Source organism: Amphibalanus amphitrite, unplaced genomic scaffold (genome assembly GCF_019059575.1).
Source record: "Amphibalanus amphitrite isolate SeventyFive unplaced genomic scaffold, NRLGWU_Aamphi_draft 000124F_arrow, whole genome shotgun sequence".
Taxonomy (NCBI): Eukaryota; Metazoa; Arthropoda; class Thecostraca; order Balanomorpha; family Balanidae; genus Amphibalanus; species Amphibalanus amphitrite.
In genome coordinates, this window is record NW_024881619.1 from 925,510 (window position 1) to 940,712 (window position 15,203).

The 15,203-nt window shown below is 46.4% G+C and overlaps 1 protein-coding gene across 1 annotated transcript; it reads left to right on the forward strand.

The window, feature by feature from the left end:
* The first annotated feature begins 383 nt into the window (after positions 1 to 383).
* On the forward strand, positions 384 to 14,551 carry LOC122381648 (carbohydrate sulfotransferase 10-like). The gene is made up of 6 exons (XM_043366063.1): positions 384 to 637; positions 7,558 to 7,662; positions 8,043 to 8,163; positions 10,165 to 10,328; positions 13,674 to 13,821; positions 14,213 to 14,551. The coding sequence occupies exons 1-6, from the start codon at positions 525 to 527 to the stop codon at positions 14,456 to 14,458; spliced, it is 897 nt and encodes a 298-aa protein (XP_043221998.1). The 5' UTR covers positions 384 to 524; the 3' UTR covers positions 14,459 to 14,551.
* The last annotated feature ends 652 nt before the right edge of the window (positions 14,552 to 15,203 follow it).

A 15,203-nucleotide genomic window follows, 5' to 3' on the forward strand; every position in this document is an offset into this window, starting at 1 on the left:
GGCGAGGGTTGATGGATTATTAGAGACAATTTTCCAGGCTGCCCCCCCCCCGTCAAATTCCCTTAAAAAAGGCTCTGTAATCATTTGTAGCAATGCGCATTCTAAGCATGCTGTATTTCAACCACGGACGTATAAATAAAGTTTATTTATACGTCCGTGATTTCAACAGAGTGTGAGGCTGCTGCTGCTGTGCTAGTTTTATTCTTGTGTGTTTGTATTGTTTTAATTTCCGAGAGGGTGTCGAAAAAGTCATTTAGACGAAACGCGTCCACCCAATGTGCTGTGTAACCCGTCTCAATATATAGATTTGTCTATTACTACTCATTCGTTTGAAAATTCTTTTCGTCGCGACTACTTTTTGTGAGTACACTCAACAGAACATGTCTCGCTGGTGCTGCCCTGCGGCGCCTGGCTGGCTGCCCAGGCTGTGTATACCTGGGGTCGGTTGCGACGGCAGAGGTGACGGCGGATCACTTGCACCGGACCTGGCCGCCGGTACGGAGCTGCCGCTCGGCCCTCTCAGCATGTCCAACCTCCTGAGACAGAAGACGACCCGGCGAGCGCTGACACTCCTCCTCTCACCGCTCGCAGCCGTACTGCTAGTCGTCAAGTTAGGCGACCTAGCCAGGTTTTCATGGTAAGTGAAGTAGGTAGTTGATTTCCAGTGATGGACTTTGGAGCCTAAATGCCTCGGTTATCAGTTTTTTTCCCTCTTTTTTGAGTAATTCAGTGTGACGTGTACAAGAAGGTGGCCGAGGCCCTATTCCGAAGTAACCGTCTAAAAATGCCTCATTTCAAATGGTGGCCTTCCAAAGTTCTGTTCGTCTGCCAGTCGCTATACCTGCGTATACCGACTTGGCTGAAGCATTTTCCTATAGGTAAGCTCAGGGGTGTCGCCGACGGAGATCCGGAGGTTGCACCCCACCCGGCACTCACTAATCAAAATAAACGTTAAACAGCACTGAACTTGCAATGAATCAAAGATTAACCCGGCGGCCACTGGGTGGGAGGGGGAGGGGCATATAGTTGCCCCCGTTACTTCTGCGACGAGTCGCAACGCGAAGAGATAGGCAAAGAAGCGAAACTTTGCACTGATCCTCAATCCAAATTTGGTGTCGATCCCATTTGAAATGACGTCACAGTGACGGCAGAAGTCAAACTATAGATTTGCGACTGTTATGCAGTTGCCAGTTTTCTCACGATATATCCGATATATGGGACTGGGACCGAATATAAAGGGCCGATCATTGGTCAGGAACTATTGGAAGTGTGCTTAGATGTGTCAGGATAGCAGCACGAGCTGTTCAGTTCATTCAGTTGAGTTTTATGCTCTGGGACATCAGAAACGCTCCATATAGGAAAACGACAAAACTTTATGACATCACTGTGACGTCATTTTAACCCTCGCCCGTATTGGTGTTTTTCCAGCCGCGAACGTATAAGGGGGGGGGGGGGGTCCGTTGGACCCCCCCCCTTGCCGTTTCGCCCCTGATCGAGCTAGAGCTTCGCGGAAAAAACGAGCGTGTTGTCCGTGACCAGAGGAAGCCGATGATACCCAATTTTAAGGTCCTAGGTCATTGGTTGACCTTGCAGGTCAGGTCAATGACCCCAAAGGCGGGAAAATCGGGACCTGTTAGAACGTCGTAAAGTGTGGCTGCTATGGGGTTTTTCGGGGTGCTGATCACGAATATCATGTTAGTTTTGATCACAGTTGATGTCTTCATGTATTTAGGCCAGGTCGGGTCAGGTCAGGTCAGGTCAACCAGTAAGGGTATTCGTAGTAGGTGGCAACCGCCTCTGACAGCTTCGTAACATGTTACGAAGGCACCAAAACTACTTCGTAAATGTTCATATGGTTGCTAAATTCGAATTCAGCTCCAAAAACTGGCCTAGAAACATGTAAAACTCGAAAAAGTGAACCGAGGTCATCAAAGGTCAATGACCTGACCTGACCTTCAGGTGACCTTGACACCCACCCTAATGCATGGGGGCAACATCATATCACATGTTTGAACGCTTGAAACCACGAAAAGACTGCAAACGCGCGGCTAATGCGAGCCGAAGTACGCCGAATCGCGATTCCAGCCAAACATGGTTTCGAAAAGTAGGTCACAGGTCAAAGGTCATTTGGGTCAGGGTCATGAAATTTTCAGGGTAGGTGTGAAATTGATGAACGCGAGGGTACTGAAAGTTTCGTCGTGATCGGCCGCTTTTTACAAGAGTTATTCGCGAAAAACCATGGGGGGGTCCGTTCGACCCCCCCCCCCCCCTATACGGGCGAGGGTTAAGTGGTACAACCACCCAACTTTTCTCAAACATCGCCCAAGTATTCATTTGAAGCTATGCCAAGTTTTAAGTTCGTGGCCCATCAGGTTTCGGATACTCGAGGGCAGCGCTTTTTGAGGAGCGCTGTGGCCCGAAGGTTTGGACTTTGAATTGTGAAAAACGCCCGCCCGCCGCAAAACGCAAACACCGCAAAACGCGCAAAACGCACGCCCGAACGCTAACGCAAACGTCCCAAAAAATAACAAACGCCCGCCCGCCGCAAACCGCAAATAAAAAAACGCAAAAAGCCGCAAAACAATAAAACCGCCCGCATCGCAGGCCCGCTAACCGCCAACCGAAAACGCCTAAAAATCGCCCGCCCGCCGCCAATAGCAAACACCGCAAAAAAAAAACGAAAAAGCGGCCGCCGACCGCAAACAAATTTAACACCGCAAACGACGCAAAAAAAAGAAAACCGCCTGCATCGACCGCCCGCTCGCCCGCCGCCAAAGCCAAACACCGCAAAAACACAAAACGCCCGCCCGCCGCAAAACGTAAACACCGTAAAACGTGCAAAACGCCCGCCCAAAACGCCAACGCAAACGTCGAAAAAAAATCGCCCGAACGCCGCAAACCACACAAAAAAAAAACGCCGAAACGCCGAAAAAATAAAACCGCCCGCATCGCACCGACGCTAACTGCTAACGATTAAAGCTACAGGTCGCCTGGGCCCTTTCTTGAGACCAATAGCAGGTACCACTGATGGTCTTTGGTACTACATTCTTTACATTTTTATTTTCAAAATAACTTTCAGGTCATTGCAAATCGACATGCCAGAAACTAGAAAAGTGTTCTTTCTATAAATACATTAATTAAGTAGCTCATTTTCACGCAGATCGCCCCTATAACGAAGCTATAGAGCCTGGCGTAAAAACGAGCGTGTGTGTCGTTACGAGACGCAGCGATATTGACCCCCGATGTTAAGGCCTCAGGTCAACCGCGGTGGCCTCTGAGATTTAGGTCAAGTGACCCATGTCACGGGTTCAGTTTTTGGTATATAATCAACTTCCCAAAAATGCCTGCAGAGCTGCCATTTTGGCATCATTGTGTCCGCCTAGCTCCGGTGCGTCGAATAGTGTACTTTTTTGTTCGGGTGAGGTCAACTTAAGTAGTTGACTTTGTTGGGTCAGGGTCAGGTCAGAGCCTCATATGTCACGAAGCTGGGTAAAGAAGGTATATTGCATATCATTAGATTGGGAAGGTCTTCTCGAGTCCATGCTGGCTTTCCCGACTCTCTATCTCAATTTGATCGGGGGCTATTGACGAAAAACTCTTATGACCCTAGCCGTCATGCGCAAGGCCAGCAATGCAAAAGTGAAGCATCGGACCTTGCAAGGCAAGGAGTGCATGAAATCACGATGTCATGTGCTTGATATACAGTCTCCAAAATCACGTCGGAGGCGAACGAAATTCACGCGGGAATCTAAAAATGACGTCAGAACAATCAGGGCCCTCTGACCAGCCTGACAAGTGACAGCTTCTCATCTCCTGTGAATAACCACTAGTGTCTGTGTCTGACCGCTAGGGCCCCTCTGACTCCTCAGTAGAGAGGAGGCCCTCTGTGGGTAGGAGGCCCTGTGTAGAGAGGAGGCCCCCTTAGAGAGGAGACCCCCTGTAGAGAGGAGGCCCTCTGCAAAAAGGAGGCCCTCTGTAAAAAAGAGGCATTCTGTAAAAAAGAGGCCCTCTGTAAAAAGGGGGCCCTCCGTAGAGAGCAGGCCCTTTGTAAACCCAAGCACAAGACATCGTGCTTGTAGTTTTAGATCATTTCCGGTGCCAAAATAAGTTTACATATTTCCTCATGGACTAATGCCTAATAGTGAGGTCACGTGACCGACCTGAACTCATGTGACCTTTAGGAAAAATCCGAGATATAGGTACAAGTTGTGAGACCTCTGGAGGATAGCAGTACGTATGGAAAAGTGGGGTGGGATGGGGTGGGGAAGGGGGGTGGGGGGTCACTCACCATCGGTGGCCCACATTCCTTCGAATGGAGTGTCTATTGCCCCTCCGTAGTCCGTCTCCTCTAATTCCTACACCTGTCATCATGTTATAAATCAGTACCCGCACGTAGGCCGAGCATGCCATGCCGGGGGATACCGTGCAGCGGTGTCGCAGTTCGGAGCACGGCTATATGCAGTGCACTGACCCGAAGCCGCTCGCCTCTCACCGATGGCTGCAGGGCAAGAGATAAATAAGTGTTCCGAGAGCCGTCCAAGGGCATTGCATGCTCCATGAGTGTTTGGCATCTTTGCTTGCAGACGTTTGTCGGTAAACGGCCGTTCACCTGGGAACCCCGCGAACAGGTTAGGGAGTGGAGCGTCTGAGCGGCCGGTACATTGAACTCTTGGTGCAGCAACAAACAGAGAGGCGCGTGCATAATTTAATGCATGGTTATCATGGTGTAAGGCTTTGTGTGAGCCAGAGGACAGATGTTCCTAAAAGGGTGTGTATTGTGAACAATTTTTTAGTGTGAACAATTATAAATTCTAATCCCCGTAGCAGTCATATTCGCTCAAGAAGGTGAGGCTGCAAATTGGGAGGGGTTGCTGATGGGATCACTTGTCCTAAAGTCCTTATATGTTAAGGTGCAAAGTCGCTACATTATGTCTTGTTGATGTCGCAACGAGGACATAAGCAACAGAATATTAGATCTACCTACGAGCAGTTCTATTTGTATTGTCCTTACCGCCAGGCGCCACATTATCATGAGTATGCTACATGTATATGTACCATTGAACATAGCTGTATAAATGGATGTACCTCTAGAATTGACTTACCTTGGTTTAAATTCTCATTTAGTTTCCGAGTGAGTCCGTGGCTGGAGTCTAAATGCCCAAATGAAATTCAGACGCTTGAGGTACGTACAGGTCTCGCGGGTTTTAGCGGTAGGTTTTGCACCTAGAAAATTTAGTGTACTTCAGGCTATATCTTCGTCGTCTTAAGCTTTTAAGTGTTGAAGATGCGATCGACTTGTTGGGTAACAAGCCGGCCATGATCGTGTAAAATGGCTTCATCGTAGATCGATTAGTTTCTGAGATATAACCGGAAATGTAAAAGTGCAAAACCTACCGCTTAATCTCGCGAGACCTGTACCTACCTACCATGACCATCAAACGCACCGAAGACAGTTTTTCATGGACCTATAATCCATATGCAATGTGTGAAAAGATAAGTGTCAACGTACAATGCACATATGTCCATTTTTTAACTTTAGTCCAATGGATGACCGATCGCGGCAAGTTACATGAATAATAATTCGTTTTCCCTTATATCGCATGTCTGGGCTCATTGGTATAATTGTCCGAATAAATGAAACGGCTATTAAGGGAAGATGGGGGAACACCGCCCTTTGGGGAACAGCGCCCACCCCGATATCAGAAATATGAAAAGGTCTTGGGCGACAGCTGACTGTCTTCTGGCAGCGTGACGTCAACAGAAGTGCAGGCATGGGCAGTGCACCGCATTGTTTTAGGTGATTTGCGAGAAATTCCGAATTTTACGTTTCGTGAATACTTTTTTATACTTTTTGTAGCATAATTAACCCGGCCAGGCACGGGGGTAATCCCAACCACCGCAGCCCGGGGAGGGCGTTTTTCGCCCCCCCCCCCCCTCCACCTGTCTAACTTCGTAAATAAGGGAGAGCTACGGAAAAAAGCGATACCAAACGAAAGGTCCTTACGAGACGATTCTAAAGCACCTAAAAATTTTGACCTCAGGTCAATTTTCAAGGTCAGAGGTCAAGGTCAAAGGCAAAAACCGGCACATGTGTAGTAATCTCAAAGTAAGCGTTCTGGACGACGGCAGAATGCATAAAACTGGCAAAATTGGTTGTCAAACGAAAAAAGAGAATCTGAGGATTCTGTAAATATGGTCAAAATCAAAGGTCAATGTCAAGGTCATGCTTAAACTTGACCTTAAACTTTGCACTTTTTCGCACATCTTGCGTGCTAATTTCCAAAATGTTTGAAATGTTTTGAGGCTTAGTCCCTATTTGTGGATCATCTTACGACACAAGGCTGCGCAAAGGTCAAGGTCACAGAAAAGTATCCCTGCTAGAGGCTATTTCACTGATTCAAGCTAGTAATAATAAATAAGACAATTTTGCCATCCGGAGGTTCTAAATAAAGGATTAGAGGAAATGGATGCCAGATTCGTGATCAGCGGGTACGAATCCATCATAAACGACCTTTCGTATGTCAAGGTCAACCAAAGGTCATTCGAGGTCACATGAGGTCAACATAAAAATTGACCTTTTCCAAACAAAATATATATCATTCGACGCGGCTTGACAAGGCGAATGCGATGGTACCACTGCCGTAGCTCTAGGGCCATTTTTGTCGAAGTTATTTGCGAAAAACTAAAACCACATTTCGGGGTCGTTGACCTGACCTCTGACCTCAGGTCACCAAAAGTATTTTTCTATTTTTCTCTAGGTCAAATTCTACACAACCGTGCTCGTAATTTGTCTTTATCTCTAAAACTCTATTTTTAGCAGCTGTTTGAAGTTCGCGTCTGTGACGCCGAAGTTTGCCGTGCAGGGGTCTAGAAAAATCGACCCTGTGACGTCATCAAGGGGGCTAGGTCCAAATTTTTTACTTCAGAAGATGTCAAATTGATGGAAAAAAGATGCTAAAAGTTTCGCTTTCCTATCTCTAAGCGTTCGGGAGCTATCGCAAATATTCGCCAGGGGGGGGGGGGCGAAAAACGCCCCACGGGCCCGCGAGGGTTAACAGAAGAAAACTTATCTCATTTGACAGACATTAAATAGTCCTGAAGTAGTATTTTTTGCCATATTTAGAATTCAACCAAGCACTACGTGCTCCTGCTCGAGCGAAATTTTTGTCGTGCTGCCATATTGAAGGATTTTTAGAAAAATGGGGTAACACCACCCACTTGGGAAATTTGGTACTTAATAGCGCATTTTGACACCTAACCCAGGAGTGGCGCAAATCGAATCAAAGAAATCACATGTTAAAATTAGTCGCCGAAATTTCTACCATTCTACTTATAAGGTATACGGCCTTGGTTCTACGTAAGACTTCGCTCGCTCGTAAATCGTAATTAATGTTCCTCGGAATCCGTGCAGAAGCGCTGACCAGCAGTATACCAGGTACCTACTTTCTATATATGGTTCTCATCTTCTTTGCATCTGAAAAGGTGCATATTGAAATATCACATGTATGTTCCTCGCCACATAGGTACCATTGTTCACCGACGGCCTCAATTTCACAGGACATTAAAATGCAATAACATTGACGGCATCATAAGGGCAAGACTGCAATATCGAAGCAAGCGAATCAAAGAAGCATGCGAAATTTATGGATTCAAGCCAGAGGGGTGAGTTTTAACCTAACCGTGGTTATATTTGTAGGTATGAAAAGGAAAGATTTAAGAATAGCGAACATGTAGGAAGTACTCAGTCAGTCTGTGTCATTCAGAAAAAGATCAAAGGTACACTTACGCATAGTCACTAGGTAAGCATTTCTGAGTAATGAGTAATACATAGAATATGGCCTAAAGCCGTACTTTTGGTAAGGTATAGGTGCACACTGCACTCTCTACCAGTTTTTGACAGGCACGTGTCACCAAGGTAATGCATAGGTACAACAGTGCCTATATCGATGGGGAGTCACCTCACCACATCGAAATCCAAGGACATCGACGTCACCGACAAAGGTCACACCTTCCTTGGCTGGCGCTGTGTTCCCTGATTGCAGGTATAAGTGGATGGGCGATGTGCACGTAGACGATATTGTCTGGACGAGACTACCTAAGGTCGCGACAACTTTCATGACGACCATTATCCTCCGAAGGATATTGAAAAACGCCACATTAGAGGTAAATCCATCGGGGAATCAAGTGCTCTGCATACCTCATAGGATAAATGTTCATTAGATAGGGTAAGGGGAGGCAGCTTCGTGGAAAACTACAAATCTTCCTCCAGAGCCAACATTTTGCGTTGGTATGCAAAGGCTGAAGCATGTCTAGCACGACCATTTCATTGCACACGCTACAGGCACGTAGCCAGGATCTTGCTCAGGGAGGGGCCACAGGTCGCGACCTAGTGTTGTACCCCCTCCAAAAAAGGAAAACTCCTCGGATTTGGCGCACTATTCTGGAGGGTTTGCTATAGTTTTTTCCTATCTTGCTTATGGTCCTTCTTAGTTCACTGTATAGTTTGTGAATTTTTCGCAAATGCATTAAAAAAAGACGTTTTTGCTAACTTCGTACGTAGGGTCATAACTTCAATTATCTTTCGATGATAATAAACAAGCGTTTGTCTTGGGATGCCGTAAACGCGGGAAGCTTTGCTAGTGAATCTAGCCTCTTTCAACAGCCGTCAGCGCATCTCGCATGTTGTCTTTAGACCATACCTAACTGATGTTTTCTTTCCTTGCCCGTGGCTAAGCATAAAAGACAATATTGTCTACCAAAAGCAGTGAGAAATGACTGTGCCATGTTTGCTGATTTATATCAGATATGCCGCTAAACACAGGCATTGTAAAATTCACAAAATGCCCCGGCACCTGGTTTATAAAACGCCCATACCATTTTCAGTCACAGCCATAGAGTTGCGGCTACTAAATTACTTATGGAGCGGGGTGCTGGTTTTACTGTGGAGGAGAAAGGTACGAAGGTTTAAATGAACCCAGAAAAAGAAGATTTGACCTCGAAAAATATACATACTTTAAGTTATACCATGTAAACAAAACGAGGGACAACTGCCTACCAGAAAGGTACTCCGCCTACTGCCCGAGCCCCACAGGATGAGATGGTTGACAGCGCTGCGCTGCAAGTTTTCAGATTTCTGAGAAATTGCGAATCACGAAGTTGAGGATTTCACGAAGTTACCTCTCCTTACCCTAGGTATACTTCTGATAACAAATGAAGGATTTGTCACCATGCTATCGCGGATTGCCTAGCCTCAGACTCAGATTTTGTGTAGGTAGCATGGCGGTGCCAGCTACCCCCTAAGAAGAATACCCCAGAATATCCCTGAAAGAAGCTGGGCGTAGGTTAAAAACGATCCCTTCCGTCTCGGCACTGGCTAAGGGATACCTATATTTCGAAAGTTCCACACTCCGCTCTCTGAAAGAAATTTTAACGTAATGGTGGGACATTCATTTTAAAAGCCCTCTTTCTTTAAAAACCCACTTTAAAAACCCATCAAAGCACGGCATATTCCACCGTTTATATGTTTAATATGTATGTGTAGCCACTCCCGCCTACCGCCATGCATGCGTTAGGTATAGATCAGACATGTGCATGGATCCGAGCGATGGATCTATGATCTCAGTGGATCTCGAAGCAAACTGCAGGTTAGGATCAATGATCCCATCGGATCCGGCGTGAACAATTGTCTTGGATCTATGATTCTCATACGATCTGACGATAAATCATGTTTGTCATCTGACATAATAATCTGACGATAAATCTGACGATGTCACCATGTTTTATAAGGATTTCTACTTTCTATGTCAATAAGTGCCACAAAACTATGGACTAAGACGCACACTTAAACAACAAACAGAACGGTTGTGAGTTGCACAAGTGTTTTTGGGGGGATTTCTGTGTTGACAAAAATAAGTGAGGATCTATTATCTCACTGGATCTCAAGCAAATATGAGACTCGGACCTGTGATCACTACGGATCTCTCGATAAATTAGAGCTGGATCTATGATCCCGGTGGATCTGAGGACTGAGATTAGGATCCGTGGGATCAGATCCCAGATCCATTTTCTTGGATCGATGCACATGTCTGATATAGGTATGTATAAAGGTCAAATCGAATTGGTACTCAGATACAGTATGCGTGTCGCATCGTCATTACTTTTCAGTGCTCCTCGAGCTGTCACGCCCGGCTGGAAGCTACGACCTCCAGTGACAGTCGCATTCACGACGAGCTGATCGGTATCCGGCCGGACGGCCCCGGCGGCTCGCTGCTCATCGTCAGAAGGCCCTACGACCGGCTCGTCTCGGCGTTCCTCGACAAAATAGCCGGGTAACGGCTGGGCCGCTGTTGTCGTTGGTATATAGTTGCCGTGCGAGATATTTGCATGAAGATGAGGATACAGAATAAAGCAATTAACACTCAGGTTTGAGGTTGCAATCGAAAGGCAATAAGTTGGCCAACAAACTAGCCCGGGGAATGACCTTTATGACTACATCATAAATTATTATGTAACACGGAATGATTGACAATGAAAATCGCTTGACTAACGTGTATTACCGGGACGTTTCCAAATCAGCTGGTTCATTTGACCACATATTTTTTTCGGTGTTCGCTAAACTTGATAATGTAACATCACGGTTGGGACCGGCATTCTACCAGAAGTTGAGACGCCTCGATCGAGTCAGACTAAAATTGCATGCTTATTGCGTAACATACAAGTACCTACAGGGTGCTGACTTAACCCGCGCACCGACGGGGGTCTGCGCCACCTTCGCACCGACGCACAGTGGGGATTTTTCCGATCTAGCACGTATTTATTCGTAGAGGGCAAACCATAGGTAGAATTGTAGCCAGATTGTGCACAGATGTTGGCTGGTGTGTCCTGGTGAGAATTTTACCTGTAAATGTGCATAATCAACATAGTACAGGGGGTTCAATTGGACCCCCCGCTCAGCCGTTTGGCCCCTGATCAAGCTAGAGCTTCGCGGAAAAGTCAAGCGTGCTGCCTATGACGAAATGAGGCCGAATATATCCAATTTCAAAGTCCAAAGTCGTAAGCTGACTTTCCAAGTCAGTTTAATGACCCAACTAAAGTTGGGAAATCGAGACCTCTTGAAACTTCGCAAAGTTAGGGTGTTACGGGGTATTTTGGGGTGCTGATCACGAATTTCATGTTAGTTTTGATCACAGACGATGTCTTTATGCATTTAGGCCAGGTCGGGTCAGGTCAGGTTAGATCAACTAGTAGGCGTCCTGCCGGCCATCCATAGAAGTGTCACCTACTACTGATAGCTTCGTAACATGGAACGAAGGCACCAGAACTACTTCGTAAATATTCCAATGGCTGCTAAAATCGAAATCAGCACCAAAAACTACCCTAGAAACAAGTAAAACTCGAAAAAGTGGACCAAGGTCATCAAAAGGTCAATGACCTTGACTTGACCTTCACGTGACCTTGACACCCACCATTATGCATAGCACCAACATCATTTCACATATTTGAACGTTTAAAACCACAAAAAAGACTGGAAACCGCGGATAATGTGAGCTGGCATACGCCGAATCGCGATTCCGGCCAAACATAGTCTCGAGAAATATGCCACAGGTCAAAGGTCAGTTGGGTCAGAGTCATGAAATTTTTAGGTTAGATGTAAAATTGATGATCTCGAGGGCACCAAAAGTTTCGGCGCGATCGGCCGCTTTTTGCGCGAGTAATTTGCGGAAAACCATGGGGTTTTATCCGACCCCTTCCCCCTCCCCCTCCCCACAAGTGCGATGGTTAATAAGGTTACGGTATGTATAATTTACGCTTGTCATCCTATTCCTAATGAATGTGTCTCAGAAAATATGCATCATATAAATCACGAAGTAAAATTATTCGCCTATGTCCGGAACATGCTGTTTGCCCTAGCGCTCCTCGAGTGGGGTGTTAAGATACTCTAATGTGAATATTCCGTGTTCAGGCAAGTTTCGGCAGCCAAACTAGGCGTTGTCTTGTGCAGGAGAAAGTGGCGAATTCGATAGGATATATTTCGGAGTGGAAAAGTGTGGAGAACATTGTTGATTTCCTACATTTATTTAGAATACCATTCCTTCAATATGGTGTCTGTAAGGTTTTTTTGTAAAGGGCATTTTTGTGACCTTAGTAAGGTTGTGGCATACTTTCTGTTTGCCATTCCATTCCTAATAAAGGAGCCTTTCAGATGATATGCAACTTTAAGACCTCGCAAGATTAAAACCAACAGAACAGGACAATGAAATTGAGCTATACTTTCGGGCCTTGCTGAGCCCATTGAGTAATCACGCATGAGTGTGAACTTTGGGCGCATTTTTCCTAGTTTTGCTGTGGACATACAGATAAAACAATGCCATATAAGAAAAATTAAGACATTTCGTAGCCCTACTGACACAAAAAATAAACAAAAATCCAAAAAATATTTTTTGAATTAATAGGCGCTAGATCGGAAAAAACCCACTGTGCGACGGGGGGGGGGCGGATGACCGCCCCCCCCCCCTGAGATCTCGAGAACGAAGCAAGATAGCGACAAGCGGTAAACGGCATCGGATACGCACGGTCAAGATCTACAATTTTTACTAAGGTCATTTTCAGGTCAGGTCAAAGATGACGTCACAGGGGTCGAAAAAGTCAAAATGGCGGCGCTAGATATGGAGAGAGTTTTTCTCGAATAACTTTCGAATTAGTCAAGATAGAAACAAACTAAGGGCATCATCGTGATCCTCTCGTCAATCCGCATCGAATGATATATATGTTGACCTCGAAAGGTCAAGGTCAAAGGTTGACCTCAGGTCACGTGACCTCGAGGTCATCATGTATATCATTCGATGCGTCTTGACAAGCTGAACACAATGAGACCATCCACGCGTCTGTATCTTGTTCCTGTACGGAGTTATTGGCCAAAAACCTTTGGTGACCTTTGATGACGTCACATGACCTCACAGCTGCCCAACAGCAAAACAGACCTCAAGGTAGTGAAGGTTGATCGTATATGAAGTCATGTATGGTATATGTGGCCATTCCGACCCGTTTTAGTGGTAAAAACAGGGAGTTGATTTTTCCCCCATTGACTTATAATGGGGAGGTCGCGAAATTGACCTGACCTTAGGTCACCGATATCAAAATTCCGAGATATACAAATTGTAGCTACTAATGACCTAATAACATCCTGCGACTTTCAAAGGCCTCCGACATCTACTGTAGCTCTGGCACGGTGACAAAGTTGCAAAAAAGTGACTTGAGGTTGGGTCATTCAAAGTGACCTGGTGACCTGACCTTGAAAGGTAGGAGGCTCAAACTTGCACACCATGTGTAAAATGGATGAGGTTATAGTCATAGCAAATTTCGCGGCGCTACGCGCCGCGGTTTTCCCGCTATTCGCGAAAAACCTCAGGGGGGGGGGGCGGATATCCGCCCCCCCCGTCGGTGCGCGGGTTAAAATGACACTCCACGACTGAAGCCATTCAGCGGCTCCTTACGCCGCTTAGGTAGATTCTGAAAGCCAGCACAACTCACCCACGGACTCACATTGAAAAGTCCAATGAAGGAGTATGTGGCCCAGGAATTGTTAGGCATGTGATGGACCTGGCATGATAATACATGTAGCAAATGACCGATTAAGTATTTAAAAAAAAAACAATGAAATAAACCCTTTTCAGAGATGACCCTATGCAGCTCTGGGATAAAATCAAGCGGATATCAGGGAGGGCGAATTCGACGGGACCACCGACTTTCGCCGAATTCGTCAACTTCGTGATCTGGCAGGACGATACTGACGATCTGATGGATGGACACTGGGATACTCAGGTGAGAAGCAACTAAAACTTTTTATCTTAACTCGCAACCTGCCTGGGAGAGAGTGGGCAATTTATCCCCACAGATAGGTACGCTTTTACGCAAATAACATCTCCCAAACACCGGCACTTCTGCGCATCTATTCATAGGTATTTTTTTGCGAGGAAAGATGTTTAGATTTCTCCAAAAATTTCATAGATCTTGTTAACATTTGGCAAATTTTCTTCGCAAATGTGTGTTTTTTTTTTTTAAAGTATGGATGAACTTTGTAAAGTCGTTTGAGGAGGCACGGGAACTTTCACATCGATCGCATTATTAGTTCTCGAGTTAGCGCTGATCAGGCCACCTTGGGCGGCCTTCGCCCTGGCTGTCGCTGATCTTACCGAGCGGGTGATTCCCACAGGAGCGTCTGAGCCGCGTGTGCGAGCGCGACTACCAGTACATCGTGCAGCTGGAGACGCTGGAGGAGGAGCTGCCGTACGTGCTGCGCCGGCTGGGCCTGGAGACGGAGGCGCGCCACCCGGTCACCTCGCGGAACGCCAGCCCGCGCCGCTACGACACCGGCCACTACCTGGACCAGCTGACCGAGGCCCAGCTGGCCCGGCTGGACACCGTCTATCGAATGGACATCATACTGTTCAATGGCTGACGCACGGAGCGGGAACGGCACAGTGCGCGCTCCGTTTTAATCGTCGAAAATAAACGTACATGTCACCGCAGGACTTGTTCGGTCGAAAAGGAATACGACTCATTTTATCTTATAATGCTATACCGTAACTGCAATACACCTAATCCCTGCGCATACATTCTGGTAAATATAGCATAAAGAGCTTTCTGCCACATCGATTTATTGACTGATAATACACAATAACAGAGTACACTCAAGGACATGCAAGACCGCCGCGCTGGCCAGTCGTGCGCGAACAAGCAGCAGTCGCCAGTCGGCAACAAAAATCACATTTCATCCCTAAACAGCACTCAGCAGATCTTTTTAGTTTTCAGTCACTAAACAAAAAAGCCTCCAAAAACACATTTCCAAGGAACTTCAGTTGTCACAGAGCCACAGAGTTAAGGGTAACGTTAACGCGGCGGGCGGCAGCAGCGGCAGTGTGGGTCCAGTCCGACGGTCAACGACCGACCAACCCATATGTTTTGTCGCGACATCTGATCTCGATCATCCAGATACTCAGCCCACCGACCCTTCATTCAAATACACCTCGTGAATATATGCCTACACATGCAAATGCACATCACCATGCAATGCCCTATTCATGTTCACTGTTCAGCCTCCACACTCTACACTCTACAGGCCCATTTGGTCTCTACTCTCCACACTCTACAACGTAAACACCGCACAGGTCGCATTGGCGTTACTAGTATAGTCATTTCCATCC